The sequence below is a fragment of the Neofelis nebulosa genome, chromosome X (genome assembly GCF_028018385.1).
Source record: "Neofelis nebulosa isolate mNeoNeb1 chromosome X, mNeoNeb1.pri, whole genome shotgun sequence".
NCBI classification, from domain to species: Eukaryota; Metazoa; Chordata; class Mammalia; order Carnivora; family Felidae; genus Neofelis; species Neofelis nebulosa.
Window position 1 is genome coordinate 27251651 of NC_080800.1, and position 22025 is coordinate 27273675.

The following is a 22025-nucleotide window of genomic DNA, read 5'->3' on the forward strand; positions in this document are numbered from 1 at the left end:
AGGAAAGCAATATGCAGTGTGTAGGCATGAAGAAATTGGGTGCTTTTATTTCCCAAACAATTATCAGTAATTACATTTCAGCTATGGTTTCCCCTCAGAGTCACCACGCTTGAAATTTGTGGCACTAAAAGAATAGCAATTAACTGCTGTGTTTCTCCCATCAAGAATCCTCATGTTTTTATGAAAAATGATTTCTAGTTTCTCTTCTATTTATGGAGCCAGGACTGCAACACCCAAACACAAAGGCGGAAGTTCTTTTTTAACACTTTCTCATTTGCATCCATTAGGATTCGTCATCTTTCAGGACCCGGCTTCACGCGGAAGCTCACCACCTCAATGTTCTGGAAGTAACAGCTGAATTACAGCGCTCCCACACTAATAGTATCTATCTTCTTTCTTATGCATGTTGTGCATTTCACCTTCACAGATATAAATTAGACAGGAGGAAGAAGACAGAATTGATCACGAAGGAGAGGCTTTTACTTACAAGAACAAGCCGTACAGACCTTAGTGACTTTAATTTCCTTGGAAACTTGTTTCTATAATCCTAACCGTGACTGCTGATTATTTTCTCTTCACAGAAAAAAGAAGCAAACAAACCCCAAAACCAAAGACCAAAAAGATTTCATGTTTTCCATCGCTTTTGAATGGCACAGTGAAGACAAATGAGAAGGTAGTTCACGAGTATTCTGCAGAGGTTAACTGCAAAATATGCACAATTAAAATAAAAAGGCCTGTAATGAGTATAAATAAATCATTCAAGCAGGCCATGTTTTTAGGCTGCTAAGGAAAGGGAAGGAATGCCAATATTTTCCTTCTGAGAAATCTTAATTATATGTGACAAAACATCAAGCAAAATGTCAGTTAATGAAATCTGTTTACTTACTTAAAAATAAGTAATAATCCATAAGCCATTAAAAATATCAAGCACAAGGACATTGATATTCAAATTCAGGAGTTATTTTAGACAGCTTAAGGTTTACAGTTGATAGGTTTTTTGGACTTGCAAACGTATCCGCTGGCCTACAGCGTTCACGGTCTGTGCCCATATTTTCTGCTGCCACGGCCCCTGTCTCGCTCTCACCTTTCCCTACGTGGGTCAAACATCCCCGTAAGGCAGGGATTCTCAAGTAAGAGCATGCGCCGTAATCATGCGGACGGCTTGCTAACACAGAGCCTGCAGGGTTCCGTCTCCAGTGTTTTCCATTCAGTAGATCTAGGGTGGACTTGAGAAGTTGGTATTTTTTTTTTTTTAATGTATTTATTTATTTGGGAGAGGCAGAGAGAGCATGAGCAGGGGAGGGGCAAGAAGAGAGAGAGAGAGAGGGAGGGAGAGAGAGAATCCCAAGCAGGCTCTGCACTGTCATCACAGAGCCAGACGTGGGGCTGGAACTCATGAACCGTGAGATCATGACCTGAGCCGAAACCAGGAGTCGGACACTTAACCGACGGAGCCACCCAGGTGCTTCCGTGAAGCTGGCATTTTTAACAAGAACTTGGAAGACGCTGCGTTCCTACGACTCACCAAACTTATTCTTGACTTAGACCCTTCGCCTGTGTGGTTCCCTCAGCCTGGAGTTTTACATTTGTACTCTCGGCCTCGCTGGCTTTCGTTCGTGAACCTCAGGTCTCACTCAACGTGACTGTGAAAGCGAGCCCATCCTGTCTGCCCTGTTTCAAGAAGCTCCCCCTATTTTTCTCCCTCTCGGCACCCCTCCCTCTTAGCCCAGATCACAAATGCAAAGTGCATACGTACTTGCCTATTTATCAGTTCATCGTCTGGCCTGTCCCGAGACCCTGATCTTCATGAAGGCAATTTTCTATTCTTTTTGTCACCAGGGTAGGCCTGGACCCACTAGATGATAATCCCTCGATACCTTTTCATTAAAGAATAAATGAGAGAATTAGGCCTTTTGGCATTAATTACTAATATTTCAGGTCCACAGCTCTCCTCAAATTGCTTCATGAACACAGTTTCCTCTAAAACTCTGACACCGATTTCCTAGATAAAAGAAGCCTGTTATTTCCTTCAGTTTCCATAACTGAGTTCTTTAGATCTCTTGCTTTGCTTTATTTGACGTTGGAGCACGTGCTCATTTCTGATGTACCTCTAAGCCTCTGAGCGAGAACGTAACATTGCAGTTTTGGGTGCCAACCAGAGAATTGTCGTCAAGATGGAGCAAGTGGGAAAGAAGGGGGAAGTAATCGATTTGGGGAGAATATGTCTTTCCATGTGGAGTTGTACACTGGCCGGCCCGAGGGGACAGAGGGGGCTGAAATCCGCTGGGGTTGAGATTAGGGATGGCCTATCTCTCTCTCTCTCTCTCTCTCTCTCTCTCTCTCTCTCTCTCTCTCTCATGTTTGGGGTTTTCTACTGTAGACAAAGCTCAATGAAAATATTTCCCGTGCGTTTCCTCTTGCGTAAAAGGGGGACAGGAACATGGGCAGCGCAGGACTGTGGCCAAGGTGAACGAGGAGGTCGAGGCTACTTCTCCTTTCACTCCACCTACAACCAGTTAAGCACTGCTCAGGCAAGGTGGGGGGCACAAAGTCACACAAGGTCCTGTTTGGTCTAGTTCGGGGAGAGGCTGCGAAGCAGAGGGTCGTAAGTGCATCCCCGAGAGCCACAGACTTAGATCCTTTCTCGCGTAGCTGCAACCCCGGAGCCAACTTCTAATACCACGATGTGGGGAGAGGGGGTGCGGGATCCTGTCTTTCCTCGCTCCTCCGTCATGTAGCTTTGTGAGGTCTCCCTGAACCAGACATAAAAGTGATAAAGGGAGCGGAGGCACGGCGAGACGAGAAAAGATACGCGTTCAGCGCTTGAACCAAAGGGTAGGAAGCAGGAAAGCGTCACGTGTTTGGGGAAGGGCAAATAGCCCTCACTAAGGTGGAACGCAGCAAGGTTGTGGTGGCCTTGGTGTGGCAGATAATGAAGGTTTCTGCCAAGGGGAATGGGCACGTGCCCAGCAACCCTAGATTTGTTCGCTACTCACTGGGAAACACTTATTTTGTATCCACTATGCACTATGTATGTACGTGCTGTGTATACATGTACTATGCCCTGGGAAAACGCAACTCTCCACAGGTTGACATTCAGTACCAGAGAGAGGCAATTCAGTGGGTTACGGAAAAGACAGCGTAATGGTGCTGTGAGAAGGCGCATCAACGGGGCTTGCAAAGCGCAGAGCAGGCTGAGGCAGGTCAGGAGCACTTCCCTGAGTAGACAAGCTGGGGAGTAACAGAAAGGGCGCGTTCTTCTGGGTGTGGCAGGTTCACGTAGAACATCTCAAGTAGACGGGTGTAAGCCTGTGGTCCTTTCGGAAAGAAGAGTGCAAATGAATGTCTGTAGATTTGGGCAAGAAGTAACAATGGCCCGAGTCGGAATGGTTGACAGATGGGAGCAAGTCGACTGTAAAATAATTTGTAAAGGACTAACGTGTCTGAGGGAGAGCATTCTGTCCTGGGTTTTGGTGCACGTTTGTTTATTCATTCCCTCCAGAAAATATCGCTGAGCACCTATTTGTGCCAGGGAATGTTCCAAGCACTGGGGAGACGGCAGTGCGGAAAACAGATCGAGTTCCTATGGCCGTGCGACCTAACTCTAACGGTTATACTTTCATGTAAACGATGATTGTTATTATACAGGGAAATAAATTCCAAGCCAAAGTGGGTCCGTCGCTATAAAACGTCGCATTTTTGACCAAGCAAACGCAGGACAAAGTATGGTACCGTATCGTATGGAGTAGTTGCCAAGAGATTCCTTTTTGTCTGTTGAAAACAAATTAGGTTACGTCCGCATGTATGAATAATAATTAACAGAGGAATGTAGGGTTGCGAGGTTGCCTGTTCCATATGCTACACCTAGTTGGCCTGACACTCGGCACACTTATTTTTGTTCGAAGGCACTCACTGGTGAAACAAAATGAGTTTTTGCGGAATTGATTTTCCATTCAATATATTGTTATCAACTTAGAAATACTACAACAGAACCGAACAAGAGAGGAATATAAATTTTCTAAGAGCTGAGATAAAAATAATTAAATGGAAGAGGGCTAAAAAGGATTGTAAAATGCCCTTCAGCATCTACGTTTCTTTTCCGATTATTGTAGCTCCTGAATTTTATAAATGGTTTTAGTCTTTCCAAGATACCTTTTGTTCCAACAAGTGGGACAACAAAAGATCAAGATATCTGACTACTTCGAGTCAAATGAAATGAATATAAAATGGATTTTCTTCATTAAAATCTATGCAAGAGCACGTTTAAAAATTAGATTGGTAAGTTTTTTTAGAGTGGTTCCTCTTCATTATATCCCTAGGCTGAAAAGAAAGTCTTATTATGTATTTATTTGCACACTACATTGTCCCTCCAGATATATTAGGGGCTATTATTTTATGTCAGTATATATGCATATGTGGGAAAGATCTAGCCTCTTAAGTGGAACCAGGAGTTGACTCGGCTTTTCACTATATTATTGAGAACTTTCACTTTCTTTTTTTTTTTTTGGTGGATTTTATATTTATATTTATATATATATATTTTTTAATATAAAATTTGTTGTCAGATTGGTTTCCATACAACACCCAGTGCTCATCCCAACAGGTGCCCTTCTCAATGCCCGTCACCCACCCACCCCAAGGACTTTCACTTTCAAGATATTCCTCTGATTTTTCTGATCACACCTTAGAGTAAGATCTAAATTCATATCCTGTGCTGTTCTGTTATGACAACTGCTATCATGATAATGTCCACTTAAGTGCATGTGGATGATGAATAAATTACCTCTTATACAAATGTGTCTAAATGTCAAGCTGTCTGATGAACGCACTTAAATGTTATTTCAAAAAAAGTCAAAGTCATTGGCCAAACCTAGCTTTAAAAAAAGTGATCAGTATTCAGGTAACAGAGACATCACACTTTAATAGTAATAGATTTTTTTTTTCTTTTTCAAAAAAGGAGTATGACTTAGCATCCTCAAAAATCTGGGTGAGTGATGTTGTATCGATTATTTAAAGGAGAGTCCTATTTCAGTTGAAAAAAGGGTTTAAAATCTGAAAAAAAAATCTTTTCACTAAGCGCTCAACATTTTTTTTGGAAAGTCAAAGTGGGTCAGATTTCATTAAGACCCATCTTGCATCTGACACTCAACCCCAACCCCCAGGCAATTTTAACACTGAGACAATCTTGAAAATGTCTTTTTTCAACCTGTATGACAAAATGGCAGGGCGGTTCCAAAGGTAATATTTTATTCCCTGGGTGAGCCAAGAGATCAATAGAACTTACGCTCGCTTGTTTACCTTACATTTCTTTTAACTTTATGCTTTATCGGATGCACAAAAGTCACTATTATATTGGATAACTCTTCTCACGATTCTAGTACGTGGCCTGTGTGGGTGGGGAACAATGAACCATTCTCTGGCGTTAGCCCTGTCCCTGCTAGAAGTATGTTGAGGCCGACAGCCAACTGAATAGGTGGAATGCTGATGCACTGGCCTACTTGTGCTTGGGACAGACAAAAGCCTTAAACCACGGGGCAATTCAATGAGAATGACTTCATAAGACCTGATAGGATGTAAGTTCACAACAATGTACAGATTCCAAACTGGGTTAAAATGTTTTCAGGTAGGAAGAGAAGTAAATCAGATGAAACTCAGTTGTGGTCTGTCACCTGTTCTCAAAAACCAACCAATATATACTGCTTCCTTTCCTCCTTCGCTTTAGTTTCTACTTAGATAATTGCTATACTTTGGCATATATGGCTGATAAATCGACTTTATTCTCCTCGCTAACTTGTTTAATGCCATGTGAAGATCATAATAATAGGGTTTGAATATTTGATAGGAAAAAGTTCTAAATGAGCCCACTGAGTCCATAAGAATGTGGAATCCCAGGGAACAAGGCTTCTAAAAGCATGTGTGCTTTGAAACAGAACCAGCAGGCTCTTAGCTGCATGAGGGAAAAACATTCACCATAAAAATCAATTCTTTAAAAGGAAATAGAAATCTATCTTAGTGTTAGATTTTCCAGCCTCACTCTGGCTAAGAGAATTTGACATTTTAGGACTGAACACACTGTGGAAACCTAATAAGTATTGAAGTTTATAAACAAAAACATAACAATGATATGTGGACCAATTTTTAAAAATATTGAAAATCAATGTGCCCTTACTCTGCCTAATTCGGTTAACTCAATTATTTAATGTATACTTGATTTGAGTGGGTTTATACACAGTTATTTCCATTTTACCTTGAACATTAATCAAATTACTTTTCATGTAACCCCCTCCCCCACCCCCGGCCAGGAATCCAGAATAAAGGGGAAAGTTTGTTTGGAATGTTTCTTGGTTAACACTAAAGCATACTTAAACACATTTGTTTCTATTATATTTACTCCATGATTGTCCTTACGTATACCACTCATCCCATACCACAACACTGAACTTTTTTCACAGGCATTTAATAGACTGATTTGGCACTGACTTCGAGGAGAAAAAAATCCCCCTTCCCCAGTCACTGCAGTTCAGACCTACTTCCTACTTCCTCCCGACGTCGCCTCACATCTGTTTCCATCTCTCCACACGTACGCTCTCCGCCCCTGAACGCGGATCCTCAGTGGGGTGACAAGCTATAAAATGCAGGAACTCCTGGATAAGCTACCCAGTATTCATATCCACCAAGGAGGTTTTAACTTTAAAAAGCTGAATAGTCTCGGGGCACCTGGGTGGCTCAGTCGGTTGAGCGCCCAACTCTTGATTTCAGCTCAGGTCATGATCTCAGCGTCATGGGATCAAGTCCCATGTCAGGCTCTGAGCGGAGCGTGGAGCCTGCTTGGGATTCTCTCTCTCTCTCTCTCTCTCTCTCTCTCTCTCTCTCTCTCTCTCAAAAGAAAATTTAAAAAGGTGGAAGAGTCTCAAAGATTCTGAATGTCTTCGATTCCAGAAACTCTATGAAGTACTTGCTTATAAACAGTACGCTCAGCAGGAAATTCTGAGGAGAAGTTTGAGATTTAATTGTTGTTATTAAGAAAATTTAATTGTTATTTGTAAACGTGATAGCGTGTAGACGAGGCGAACGATTATGTGACTAAACACCTCAATTTTATTTATTTATTTATTTATTTATTTATTTTTTTAAAAAATTTTTTTTTCAACGTTTTTTATTTATTTTTGGGACAGAGAGAGAGACAGAGCATGAACGGGGGAGGGGCAGAGAGAGAGGGAGACACAGAGTCGGAAACAGGCTCCAGGCTCCGAGCCATCAGCCCAGAGCCTGACGCGGGGCTCGAACTCACGGACCGCGGGATCGTGACCTGGCTGAAGTCGGACGCTTAACCGACTGCGCCACCCAGGCGCCCCAAAACACCTCAATTTTAAAGTAGCAATAGCGAGAAGGCATGTGAAGCTTAAAGTCATCTGAAGCAACCCCTAAACTACGGGAGGACCAGTAAAATAGTAAGAGGAAAACTGGACTAAGTAACTGTGAATGGCTTCCACAAGAGAGACTCAGGGAGAGTGCATCATCTTTCATTTCCAGGTTTCGGAGGGAAACTATGCTCCCTACCGAAGCTATCGGTCACTCACACAGAAGGCCATGGGCTGGCATTCACTTTTATTTTTTTAATTTTTATTTATTTTATTTAATTTTACTTATTTACTTACTTATTTATTTTTTGGCTTGCATTCACTTTTCAATGAGATGCTGTGGATGTTGATAAATATAAGTGAAGCAATAAATGATATATTTATGGGAGAATTACTGACAGATCGATGAATTATTGGCAATAAACAATTGCTATAAACAATTGCAATAAACAATTGCAAATACGTATTTCTATACATAAACTGCAGCTGCACAATGGAATGGTGGTTCTCCAAGGGTCCCTGCACCAACAGCATCGAGGGCAGTGGTTAGAAACGTAGATTCTCAGCCCTGCTCCAGCCGGTCTGGATCAGAAGCTCTGGGCGAGGTGTTCACCAACCTGGGCTTCCACAAGCCCTCCGGGTGATCCCGAGGCACACTAAGGTGAGAACCACTGCCACGGAAAATTCCTGACGTTCTCAATGACTATGTCTGGATAGCTTGAATCCCCAAATTTGCAAATATCTGATCAATTCAGACACCTGTAAGTTGTATAACTATGAAGCCCAAGTCTCTTATAAAGCCATTTCCTTACTAATGAGCATCACTTTCTCAGACCCTTTCATTAGCTCTACCCGTTCACGGTCCATCCCAAAAAGTACGTAGGGGGTGGGTCAGAGCGAGGGAGAATTTTCCAGCAAGAAACAAAATCTTCTCCACTTCTAAAGAATGACTGCACGTGCAAGAACAAAACAACATTAAAACGGCCATGTTGAGATATGGCAGCTGAGTGGATTACTAGGTTCACTTGCCGGTTGCAGGAGACTCTTTTCCTGGCCTGGGCATCTATCCCCCAGCTGCTGTGACTGTTGGCTACTGATGTCTCATGGCTGCCTCTCATCTTCGGGAAGGTGACCTCTGCTGATGGGAGGCCCCTAGTCCAGGAGTTAACAGGTACTCCTGGCTCGGGAGGTAACTGATGTCTCCGGGGGTGAGCCACAGCCAGGGGTGTGATGGAGCAGAGCCCAAGAGCCCACTGTGTGCTTCTCTTCCCAATTCTGCATTCCGCGAGATCATGTTGGTAGCCCGAGTCTTCCCGGGGTGGGAGTATTTACACAGCCAGAATTGGACAAGGCCACAAATCGGTGTTCACTCCGCCCCAGAGCTAACTAATCCACATTTATTGGCATGTTACTGGTCACACCCAGCCGTTATCTGGGGTATGAATGGACAACTCTGTTGTACGGTATATACTCCAGCGTCCTCTGTGTAGGGAAGAGGACACACGGCTAGATTTGCCTGCGATGGTATACTGGCTTGGCCCTTCTTCTCCCTTCTTATGCTTCCCTGACTCCCATACAGGCTTCTCCTGAAAGCAGACTGTCGATAAATCAATGTGCACCCAGACCCCTGCTCTCAGGGTCTGTTTCCAGGGAACGTGACCTCTAACACAAGTTAAGTCATTAGTTAATTGACTGCTGCACAGAAACCTCGAAGAGTATGTGTTCAAAATTACAAAGACCTCTAAGTCATGGACCCTGTGGGTCACAGTGATCAGATAAAACTGCAACAGATAAATCTGAAATGGCAGGGATCTACTCTGTGTGTATGTGTACAGAAGAGAAAGAAGCTTATGGAAAAAGAGGAAGCCTGCACAAATCGGGCAGGTTTTCATATCGTGCTTCTCAAAGTACACTTTCGTGCCCATGGGTAAATGTACTGGTAGATTTCACTTAAGGTTTAGGAGAAAAACACTCTCATATTAAAACACAACAAATGCAGGGGCGACTGGGTGGCTCAGTCGGTTGAGCGTCCGACTTCGGCTCAGGTCATGATCTCGCGGTCTGTGAGTTCGAGCCCTGCGTCGGGCTCTGTGCTGACAGCTCAGAGCCTGGAGCCTGCTTCTGATTCTGTGTCTCCCTCTCTGCCCCTCCCCTGCCCATGCTCTGTCTCTCTCTCTCTCTGTCCAAAATAAATAAATATTAAAAAAAATTTTTAAACATAACAAATGCATTGTGGAGAAGATCACGGAATCGACAGATGTAAACAATAAAATAAGAAACATCCAAGATATTTCATGCTTGTGGTAAAAGGAGGTTAAGCATGTGGGAGGGGAAGAGAGCAAGCTTCAACTCCTTGGCTATTAAGAGAAGCGATGTGGAAGGGTTTGAGAAGCACTGTGTAAAATATCACCGAAAAATGTTATTTTGGTCTAAAAAAAATCATACCAGGAAAAAATTTCCTCTTCCCATCATGAAAAAGTCAACCCTCTTAAAAGGAGAGGGTCACATTAGTATCGTGAGCACATCTGCTCCCATGATACGCAGACAACTGGTTTACCAAGAACAGTTATTCAATGCCATTGTGTAACTTACTTAACGTAATGTTGTGTAAGGCCTAATATTGGTGCCAGTGTTAACCGTGGAGTTCTGAAACTTGTAATTGCTGAGCGTCACAGGAACACAGCAGGGGCCCGCTCCTTGGCTGATTTGTTCTTAAGCCATTCCTTGTTGTGCTTATGGTAGGAGAGTAACACAGTTGTGAACCTGAAACCTGTGACGACGTCGGTAAATTCCAAAGGAGAACAGAAATACACATTGGCTGCGTGCTTCCATTTTCTAAGGAAATATGGAATTTCAGTTAAGTAACACGCACATTTCCCAACTGTTTCCAGTTAATGGGGCACCTGCACACATATGCACAAGCTGGTACAAATTCTTGCTCCCCCAGCTTGGAGCTATGTAACAATCTGTTGAGCAAGACTAAGCTGCCATGAATAGGATTCCTAATACAATTTGATTCATGAAATAAATTAAATATCCACACTCCATAATGAGATCAGACTTCTCGGGTATACGTTTTGACCATGTCAGGAATGAGTGAATGACTGAGTTTTTAGATCCATCGATGCTGACAGTATATTACTTAAGCTTTTATTTGGAAGAGTCTTTGTATTATCTAAGACTCTTGGGGAATAGTATTTATAATTACTACCAGCCACCACAATCCTCAGTGAACAGGACTGGCATAGTAAAGGATCAGGCTTTGATATGGTTGTTTTCGTATAGTAGGGAGGATGACATTCTTTGGAGAAATTGTTATTATCTAATTAAGTATTTCCTTAGCAGAATAATGTCAGATGAACTCGGTGGCTGAACATTCTGATTATCCATGTTCTCCTAAATGTCCCATGACCAGAAGAGGAGCTGTATGGCTCTGATGTAATGCCATGACAATGGTAACTGATTCTAGCTCCTTCTTTTGTCACGGCCCATCAAAGGCATACAAAGAAGTCCCAATTAAAATAAGTTCAATAATAAAAAGAGCGTGTTCCTTTTCCAACTGTTCTAAAGCCTTTCCCTATCTTGAAGCAAAGTTCACTCAGTAATTATCTTATTTATGAAAGTAAAAGCAGAAGGATGTTGCTCTCATTACATAAAGGCCTTTATGCTTTGAACGTAGACGGCATCTCGAAAGAGTCAAAAAGAAAGCGTGTTGAATGTCATCAACTCGTTTCCTCCCACCCACTGTTTTAAACCGTTTGGTCAGTTCCAGCGTATTCTACACTCACATAAGTTGTTTATGAAGAGCCAAATTAATAGTCTTTGCAATTGTTTTCCTTGGAATCTAGAGAGCTGACAAATGAATTAGAAGAAAATGGCAATTCTACATGAATTAGCTTTTAAAGCTCCCTAAGAGGCTGACGCAGAACTTAATAAGAGACTTATTAGGAGAAGTAGGACAACTTAATTCAGATTGATTATAGACTTGGGTGAAGACAGCTGGGGTTCAAATGAAACCGAAAAAGAACTTATATGCACTTCAAAGTATGCTAAGCAGATGTCTGAAACAATTACTCTGCAACTGGCTTTTCAGAAGTTTCAAAGGCAGGATGGGAATAGCATGGTAAACGAAGGTTCTATTTGCCTAAGTCGAGGTAGAGGCTTTTAAAACACACACAGCGCTCACTAAAATCAGACGCCTTGGGTAAGAAACGTGATTCGACATGGCTGTCCTAAGTAATTTGCTCTTAGCTTTATAAACAAAGCAAGAAATGAGAGCAAATCCATGAGAACTAAGTAATGAGCTGTCCCGGAATGCTAACTTACAATTTATCGTACACTGAACAAATAATTTGGTCAGGATTTTTAAGATGACTCATTCCTACTTTAGTTCCTAAGCTCTCTTGAAGCCAACAATGGCCGTTCTATTTCAAAAAAATAAACACTGCACTTTTACAGTATGTAAGTGAGACTTTACTGGAATATGCCTTCTTCCGGAAGCATTCCAAGATATTAGAGGGCAAGTGATAGGCTTTTAAACATCACAAATGCATGCTTTACACATGAGATAAAACCCAAGTTGCTTCATGTGACAGGTGCTAGTTCCACAGTCAACCCAGATTTATAAAGGATTGCATCTTTCTTGCTTGTATGTTCTTCTGAAAGGCTTACTTGACACAGCACGTGTATAAAAATAACAACAAAAGCCTCCACAGAGCAGTTCATTTGCTGTTTACAACCATTAACAGAACATTAGTAAACTTTCCTTTTCCTACTACAGGCACTGCACCTCATTCAATATGGAGACATCATTTGTTTAGGCAGAGTTCATTCTCGGGGCTGCCCTGCTGGTGATGGTTCTGTCTAACCTTGCCTACCTCCCACCGAATGGATGACAAGCTTTCCATCTGACTGGGTCATTAGCTTCCTCTATAAAACTCACATACAAGAAAGGACTCAAAGCTGGCTCGTATAAAAGACAATAAAACAAAATGAATAAAACAATAATAAAACATTAGAAACCAGAGTTAAGATGAGAAAACACTAAGGGAAGAGAGGGTTGCGTGAACACGGCTGAGAGCTTCCGCTTTTCTCCGTGTCAAATTCTGAGCTAGCATTCCTTTCGCAGATTTCTCAGATCAACCAAACCACAGAGACTCAGGAGGGTAGGCCCGCAGCGATGTGTGTGCCAGTTACCTTCTTAAATTTGTAGATGGCGCATGTTGAGCAGAAAGAAGCCAGAAGGGCATGATGGCTTCGTGAGAGTCCCTGGTCTACTCTCCATATTATTACCTTGTTCTCAATTCTAATTCCAGAAAGCTCTAATCAAAACGTGTCACCGTAAGAACTTCAAGGAAAAACTCAGCGAACCCCTGTCCTTGACCTTTCACAGGAAGAGATGTAAGTTAAAACTCGGATAAAAAACTATACAATAAGTACCTATGTGGAGGTGACGCATTTGTAATAATCCCAAATGGCAGGCTGGGGGAGTTTAATGATGGTTATGGTGTGAAAACCTGTGCTTTGAGGCAACGGGCAAACTAGGGACAATGAAATGTTCCTGGCTCCAGAATGATGTACCGCTCGGTACAAAGACACCATGGTCGATGAGAACAAAAAGAAAACTTGGAAAACCAACGACTCCCAAAGATTTTCACACAGGAATTGTTCTCAAGAACAAAAACGTCATATGTAGACTTGAGCTTCAAAGTTATTCCACTTTATGAAAACCTGCATATGTTCCATTCACGGATCTAAGCAGAGCACCTAGTGATTCAAGGAGTTATTCTTACTCTCCATTGCGATAAGGAAAGCAAGAATATTGGTAGAGACACAGAAACGCTGGTGTTATTTCCAGTTAAGTGGGGAATCGTGTTTGTGTCCTTAAAATATTTGCTAAGCACTATAAATCATGAATTTTAAAAATAAAGAGGCCTTTACATTTTGGGGTTTATTCTGGGGATTATTCCTAAGGAAGCTGCACGCGGAAGGCCGAGATTTTCTTTGGGGGCCTGACAGTCAATATTGACATTGTGTTCCTTCTTCTTGATTTACCGCACGCACGCTGTCCCGGAGATGATTAGCCAGCAACAATGCAACCTCCAGAGCGTCCCAGGATTTTGAGGTTGCTGCTGTTCTATCCACGCTCCAAGTCCCAAAGCCACATTGGCCAATGAAACGATTTAATGCTAAATCCCACAGAAATACACATGGCAGAATTACGTGTGCAACAACTTCTTTAACAAATAAGATCAGAATGGAGGTGGGTATTACAATAGAGTCACTAGGGGTGATGAAAACGAGCTGAAGTGGGTCAAGAAAATGTTCTCTGGCTACGTGCCTGGCTATCGCTTTGGAGTCCCCTACAGCGTGGAGTCTCCGAGGGCTTAAATTGCTGAGTAGAAAAATGGGAACAGTGGTTTTAAGGACTCTTCTACTTCTTTTCAAAGTAAGTTTTAGTTAATAAAATTCACTCCTTATAAACTACCACCACCAAAGCCTCAGAGTTTCAAACCCAGTGTTGTTGAGAAGCCACAGAGAAAACCGATTTCTTTGAAGTGTCGGCATATTCACGCTCTTTCAGAAAGGGATATTTAGCGCATGGGTGTTTTGCTGTTATCGGGATCAGAATGAGAGTCTTCCTCGTTAGGGTGTGGGAAATGAACTTGGGCCGAGGATCGAGCACAGGTAGGAGAAGGGAAGTGAAAGGAAAAATGCAAACAGGCTTCAGTGACGATCGGCTGATTGTGAGCTGTTCTACTTTTAGTGATATTTCACTATGGAATCCTGTTGAGTGCATTCTCCATCCGTACTCCGTACCCTACAAAGGCTCCTGTGCGGCACATATGGCTATAAGTGAATCCCTTATAGACTCGGCCACTTAATTAATAAACGAATGTGGTTCCTCTGGGACATTCTCCTAAACGTCTTTGTCATTTTGGGGGCTGATTTCTTTACAAACGTCGTGCCTGTACGTTTTAATAAAAGTACTAGTTTTAAGGCTGAACAAATACAAGGTAATACGTCTCAAAACTTTATTTTAATTTTCCAGGAGCCGTCGATGTTAACCATTGCTTTAATTATTAGACATGGAGTCAAAGAATGTTAGGGGGGAAGAGACTTTCCAAGTTATAGAGCCCTCTTTTTTAATCTTCTCTTAAATCTGCACCCACTGTTTTCGTGCAGAGCTATTCCGTTCAACATTAGACTGTCGGCTTCATCAGGGCAAAGACCTACGATAACTACATATTGCAGAATGGCTCATAACCAAGAGTGGGGCAAAGAAATAAAGAAGCAGAAGTAAATTCCTTTATATGTTGCTGACCCTTGCTCTTAGGAAGCTCATTGCCTGTGGGAAATTTGAGTGTGACAATCGAAGCACGTGTGGTGATCTAAGAAGGCAGTGAACCGAGGGCCATTTCTTCCGCTCGGTAGGAGCTGGGGGTGGGAGACACTCCGGACAAACTACAAAGACAGACGCCATTTGAGCTGGGCGTTGAGGGCTCAATAGAAGATCACCAGGCACATAAGGTGGAGGTAATCGAGGCCAAGAGAAGAGCATCTGCAAAGGCAGAGAGTGGTGAAGAAAGGTGGCATATTTGGGTAAAGGGGTGGTATGGTCAGAGCGTATGGAATGGCCAGGATGATGCGAGTCACAGTTGGGAATCTAAACCAGGGCTAGGAAGAAAAGGGCCGCCTGCCCTCTTCATTCATTGGGCTTCATTGTCAGGCAGGCAGGAGTTGGGACTGGAATCCTAAGAGGGTGGATAAGGTAGAAATATCAGGAAAGAAACCATTCATTCATTCACTCGTTCACCAAATATTTAAAATTCTTTATCACTCGTCGTGAGAAGCCCCGGGTGTTACACACAAGTGCTGAATGACTGTTCTGTACGCCAGAAACTATTATTACACTGCGTGTTAACTAAGCGGAAGTTAAATATGAACTTAAAAAAAGGGAAACGCAGTGTTCATGTTACGTCAGGTACAGCGAATGGGATCCATAGATGTACAATACAATCATCTGAGTAACACACACTAGGGGCCAGAACAGGACACTGGTTGAAAAGAGGAGAGAAAACAGAAAAGAGGCATTCTAAGGTAGAATGAGCCGTCATGCGCAATCAGTCAAAACGGAGAAGGACTTAAGGAAGAAACTCAAGTCTCAAGCCTGAGCAACTTGTTGGATTAAGATCCATTCAGTGAAATAGGAAACACCGAGGAAAAGGCAGGTAAGAGGGGACCGCAGCAGGGGAATGGTCAAACACGAGACTGAACGAACTTGATTTCAGAACGGTTGCATTTTGATTCTAACGACATGTGGGTGGAGAGATCAGACAAGAGACCCAGACCGGAAATCTCCATTTGTCGCTGTCATGCCACTTCGAATCGGGAGTATTTATACAATACAAAGGGAACGGAGCTAAGGTTAGAAACTTGGGCACACGAACATCTGAAGAGTGGGCAGGGTTTCAGAACTGAGGGAAATAAAGGAAGAAGAAGAACGTATGAAACAATGTCATGAAAGCCAAAGGAGACGACACCTGCCGAGATGAGCCTGCTCCAGATTCTGTGTGTGTCTCCCTCTCTGCCCCTACCCTGCTCACATTCTGTCTCTGTCTCTCTCAAAAATAAACATTAAAACATTTTTTTCTTAAACTTTGGGAGAAGAAAGCACCACACCCAAGTTCAGATTGGAACCTTTCAAGTCTCTCAAAGGGCCCCGAAGCAAAGGAATAGAAGGTACCTTGACTTTTTCGAGGTGATCTTGGAGAGAGTCAATGAGGAGGTCACCCACAGGCTGCCAGGAGCCCTTGATCACCTCAGCCTGACGCAGCTTGAGGTCAAGCTCATCGGTTGCTTCCTGAAGTTCCTGGAGTCTTTCGAGGGCCTCGTCTATTTTTCTCTGCCAGTCTGCAGAGTGCAGGTTCAGTTTTTCCCACTCGGTGTTGACCTCCTCAGCCTGCTTTCGCAGGAGCCGTGTAACATTCTGGGCTCTCTCCTCAGGAGGCAGCTCTAAATTGGTAACATGACAAGGTTTTAGGCCACAGACTTTTTTTTTTTTTTTTTTTTTTTTATTAAAAACATTGTTGAAAAGGTCATACCGGAAGAAAGAAAGTACAGTGCAACAAGAGGGCAACCCATTGATTAATGGTTCTTTCGCACCTAGGCATAAATTCCGACAATGTCTGCGCATCTCAGGTCTGTCCTCCTCTGTTCTACCTTCTATCATTCAGATCATCCAAGACCCATTCAAGCCATTGAACAGAAACATGTTAGAATGCGCACCACAAGCTCTAATTTACTTCAGCCAGGCTCTTAAAAGGAAAATTAGGTTGTAGTCTTTATAACGACAGGATCCCTTCTCGCAGCAAATCTCTTTTGTTTCTTATTTTCTAAGTGTTTCAATAACTGATCACTAACGAGTCTCTCTTAATGTTTATTTATGAATGTGCAACCAGATTTATGCATGGTGGTTTAGGGTTCCTTTTCCTTTCCCAACATCTATGTTTAATTTGAATCGATTCTACTTAACTTAGAAAATATGAGCGCCATCCAGACCCCGGCAGCAAGAATGGATGGGTCGCTCTGTCACCACTGATCCTTCTATCAATATGTTATTACAGTTCCACATTCAATTACCTCTGGGCTCCTGGTAGTGTTTCTCTAGTCCTTCTAAAGGCTGCTCTGTCAGAAATATTCGTACAGTCTCAAGAGTACTCATGATTACAGGTTCTTTCGTTTTCAATTCTCTCTTGAAGGCCTGTGAAATGAGATGAAAAGAAATGCTTATTTGGCTTGTGGCATTCTTCTCAAAATTAATCCTGGTTGTTCAGAACTTGGTTATGAAATTCCCAGGTCAATTTCTATCTCCTTTATTTATAAACCGATTGTCACAAAATGATAAATGAGCCCGTATGGATCTTTCTGTTAATCAGGAAACCACTGTGTATATAAAACTATTCTGGAGAGCATGGGGGAACTTTCAAGATACGTTGATGCTTTTTCATTAAGATAAGAGTGATTTACTTGTACAACCTGAGCGCCAAACTTGAAATCTGAAGGCAAAGTTGAACGATACATATTACAAGATGCTCACGGGGATAATGAAGACTTCTGTATACCCGAAAGAATGGTTATTCTAGAGCATAGTAGGGGGCCTGAAGGGCTATTTGGAAGAACCTAGGTTGTACTGAAATACACAACCAATTCAATCCATAACCGTCAGTTAATTCTGTCAAAATGTCTGACAACTTATAAAGTGAAGTATTCACAGTAAAAACTCAGTCCTTTTGAAAAATACCCATTATCTAATGTGACTTCTTTGAGAATGGTAGAAATGCTTTGAGGTATACTGGACTTAGGAATTGAGGGAATAAGTTTCTATGAAAGAATAGGCCTAGAATAGGTCTCTTGGGATCATCTACGCTAGTTATCAATTTTAAACCCTAATCTGTAAGCTTCTTTGATACAGAGGATTAAAAGGAAAGCAAAATGCATAGTTTCTGTCTTCAGGAAGCTTCCGGATGAAAAGAGGGCGAACACCAACACACTAGAAACAGAGCAAAAACAATAAACTTCATACGCAATTGAGTGCCAACAGTGGTGAGACAGCGTATGAGGCTAGAATAAATTGACAGATACTTGGAAACCATCGAAGATAGCTACGGACCAGATTCTACAACCTTAGAAGTGAAGATGTTAATGAAAGTATTAAGTACCACATAAATGTTAATAGATCAGCGTAAACAGTAATAATAATTGCCCCGACATAGAGCTTATTTATTCAAATCCCTTCTCAATTCTGCCCTAGTTTTAGCAATGTTACCTATTGAATTTAGCCCTGTTCTGTTACTGAGAGAAAAATTAGCTGCATCTCCTTTGAACTCCAGATATATTGTGTTGTAGGAATGCTCCAGAACTGTATTATATGATACATGTATAGATAAAATCCTCATCATTCAAAAAAAATCCACGGGGCGCCTGGGTGGCTCAGTCGGTTGAGCGTCCGACTTTGGCTCAGGTCATGATCTCGCGGTTTGTGGGTTTGAGCCCCGCGTCGGGCTCTGTGCTGATGGCTCAGAGCCTGGATCCTGCTTGGGATTCTGTGTCTCCCTCTCTCTCTGCCTCTCCCCTGCCTGCTCTCTGTCTCTTAAAAATAAATAAATGTTAAAAAAAATTAAAAAAAGAAATCCCGAGTTTGACACTTGGCAAAATGATTTGTCTTCCATAGTTACTTAACAGTTAAGTGGAAAGAGGCAAGGTGCTTGGTTTTTTTTAATGTTTATTTATTTTAAGAGAGAGACAGATTGCTACTGGGGGAGAGGGGCAGAGACAGAGAGGGAGAGAGACTCTTAAGAAGGCTCCATGCTTAGTGCAGAGCCCGATGTGGGACTCGATCCCATGACTGTGACATCATGACCGGAGCCAAAATCAAGAGTCAGACGCTTAACTGACCAAGCCACCCAGGCGCCCCGAGGCAAGGTGTTTGAATTGAAATAATAAAGTTCTAGAAGTGAAATATTAGGATTCAGTCTTTGGATGGGGATGTAGTTTTGGTACAGTGAGATATTTTTGTCCGCTTGAAATAATACAGAGTAGGTATTATAATACGGAGTGGGTGGGTTATTTATTCTGCTTACGTGTAAGGCTGATCCTCCCTCTAATATCTCATTTGAAATCTGTGTGTGTGTGTGTGTGTGTGCACGTGCTCGCGTGTGTATGTGTATACAGTTCTTGTATTCTTATATTTTCTCATACATTTAATTTTCCCAACTTCAAAAAAATCATCATTTTTTTCTAGTCTCTCCATTTGGACTTGATAGGAGGGAATTAACTTTGACGTTACTAATTATAAAATAATAATGCCTCCCTTTGTTGAACTACTGTGTGTCAGTAGTTGTATAAGAAATTAGAAACGCAAAGTTGAATGCAAAACAACCCCTCCCATTTAGAAACTCGTATACAGGAGAAGAGTCAAACACAGAAATAATTTCAAAACGGTGTGGCAAGTGCTAGAGGTTTGCAGCATATGGGAAAGGAAATTGGGAAAGGCTCCCTAGAGAAGATAGTATTCATGAAGAATTCTAAAGCATGAATGTGCATTAGCCAGCAAAGTGCAGATTAGAGGAGGGAGAAGAAAACCAACGAAAATACATGTGTGAAGACATAAGACATAATACAGTATGGCATATATTATCCACATCTCAAGTTTTCTCAAGTAGGCCAGTTCTCTTTCTTTTTTCTTTCTTTCTTTCTTTTTTCTTTCTTTCTTTCTCTTTCTTTCTTTCTTTCTTTCTTTCTTTCTTTCTTTCTTTCTTCTTTCTTTCTTTCTTTCTTTCTCTTTCTTTCTTTCTTTCTTTCTTTTTCTTTCTTTCTTTCTTTCTTCTTTCTTTCTTCTTTCTTTCTTTCTTTCTTTCTTTCTTTCTTTCTTTCTTTCTTTCTTTCTTCTTTTTCTTTTTTTTTATTTGAGAGCGTGAGAGAGCGAGCAGGGGAGGGTCAGTGGAAGAAGGAGAGAGAGAATCTCAAGCAGGCTCCACGCCCAGCATGGACCCCGACATAGGGCTCGATCTCATGATGTGAGCCGAAATAAAGAGTCGGACACTTAACTGACCGAGCTACCCAGGTGCCCCCAGGAGATCAGGGGGCTTTGAGAGGATTTAAGCAGGGGAGTGGTGTGGGCATGTGTGTGTTTCAAATAGATGTCCCTGACATAAATACAGAGTATGTCTTTGAGAAGGGCAGAAATGGAATTAGACCAGTTAGGAGGCAACTGGAAGAATTTAGTGAAAGATTATGAGGATCTGATCCAGGGCAGTGGAACCCACCCCCCACCCCCCGCTAAAAAAAAAAGGATAGAGTAGGGAAATGTTAGAGTGTAGAGGTGTGGGAATTTGGTGACTGAATAGATGCCAGTGATAAGAGAGAGGAAGAAGCAAGGAAGACTTCTAGCTTCTAGGTTGGGTAGATGAGTGAATTCTGGGTGCAATTAGACCGCATTCGAGGAAATAAAGCCTCCTGCATTTCTCAGCACACCTATAAAAAGCTCTGGCTCCGAGAACCTTCCCATGGGAACTGATCCGCAGTCATTCGTCTAGTCAATTTCTCTCATCCAAGAGGATCAAACTGTTAGAGCCCAGAGGAAGTTCCCAGGTTAAGTTCCAAGTTGTCAGCAAGACTGGGGTGGCTCTCTCTTTAGGTCTTTACAGGTTGGGAAAAAAGCCCAGACCTCGGTGACATTTCCAGTTTGTAAAATCCAAGCTACATAGGGCTATCTGGCTTTTAGAAAGGTTAGAGTTAGGACTCAGGCCCTTTATGTTTCCAAGGAGACCCTATCGGGAGGAGAAGGGGATCCTTTCTGAAGGAGGAGGCTTCCTTCCCCTTTATAATAGAAAAATCCTTTCTCCTTGTCTCTGGCCTAGGGAATATGTAGCCAGTCATGTGGGAAAATTTTCCGTTGGCTCTCACCACTGGCTCTTACTTTACCAGGAGTAAGACTTGGGGTAAAGGCCGTGAGAAGGGGTGAGACAGTGATGATATTCCCTGTTAGGTAATTCAAAGAAATCAGTCTCTGATCCAGGATACTTCATATGCACATTCGGGATAAAATTAATAAAGATGAATATTAAAAACTCAACATGAGTATGAGGGGGGAACCTGTCTCGTGATACGCTCAGCTTGGAGAGGTATCATTCCTTCCAGAAGGACAGAAATATCAAAGTCTGATGTTCAGGGAGAAGAAAAGGAGATTTAGGAGTCATTTTCTCAGTTAACATCCATTGAGTGCCTATGATTATGCATAGAGATGAGGATTAAAATGACATAGTACACGAGATTGCTCAGGCAGTAGAGCATGTTCTAGAGAATATACAAAATGTACGGGCAGACAGGGGAAACAGATCCCACGAGAGGCCAAAAAGGAGTGGGACGAATAGGTGGAAAGCGTGGGGGAAATGAGAAGCGTAGAACTATTGAAGAGAGAGGAAGAAAGTGACACAGAGCGTCCAATCACGGCCCTCAGATGCAAAGCCAGGGCAGGACTGAGACGTGTTCGTAGGACTTGGTGAGAGCAATTTCAGCGGAGGGCAGTAGCCTCAGAAGTCGGCTTAGTTGAGGAGTGAGTGGGAGAAGAAGGGGTAATGAGAGATGAGAAAAATTCGATGAGAACTGTGCAGTATACATTTTTTTCTGAGAAAGAGGAAAGGAAGGTAGGAAGAGGACAGGTCAGATTGCAATGTAAGAGGATGGTCCGTTCCTTTTAGAACGGGAATGGTTTGAACACAGGGTGAAAGACGGAAGCTACCAGTAGGGTCATCGACCGTCCTGGTTTGTGTGGAACTGAGGAGTACTTCACGAAGTGGGGCTTTGAATGCTAAAACCAGGACGGTCGCCTGCAAACCGGGCCAGTTGGTGACCATGGCAGAGAGGAATATATTAAAGCCATAGACAAGGGAAGGTGGAGACAATTATTGGAGTGAGGTCTGTCAAAGAAGGACACGGATCTTAAAGGCCCCATCAAATTGACAAAGCCCAAGACCCTGATGATGCAATTCCATTGTCACAACTGAACATTCATTCAAGAGAGACCACTTGTTTGCCCCTCGAGTTGTTGCCAAGGGCATAGCAACATCACAGCTGCACAGTTCATTGCTTAAGTATGAGTCA

At 42.4% G+C, this 22025-nt stretch overlaps 1 protein-coding gene across 20 annotated transcripts in view; it reads right to left on the minus strand.

Annotated features, from left to right (window-relative positions):
* Positions 1 to 22025, minus strand: part of DMD (dystrophin) — a 2138536-nt gene that overhangs the window by 320397 nt on the left and 1796114 nt on the right. For all 20 annotated transcript variants that reach the window (XM_058713880.1, XM_058713888.1, XM_058713887.1 and 17 more), the window contains 2 exons: positions 17004 to 17124; positions 16108 to 16376 (listed from right to left, as the gene is read on the minus strand). In XM_058713880.1, the coding sequence (XP_058569863.1) occupies positions 16108 to 16376; positions 17004 to 17124 (390 nt within the window). The remainder of the gene's footprint in view (positions 1 to 16107; positions 16377 to 17003; positions 17125 to 22025) is intronic.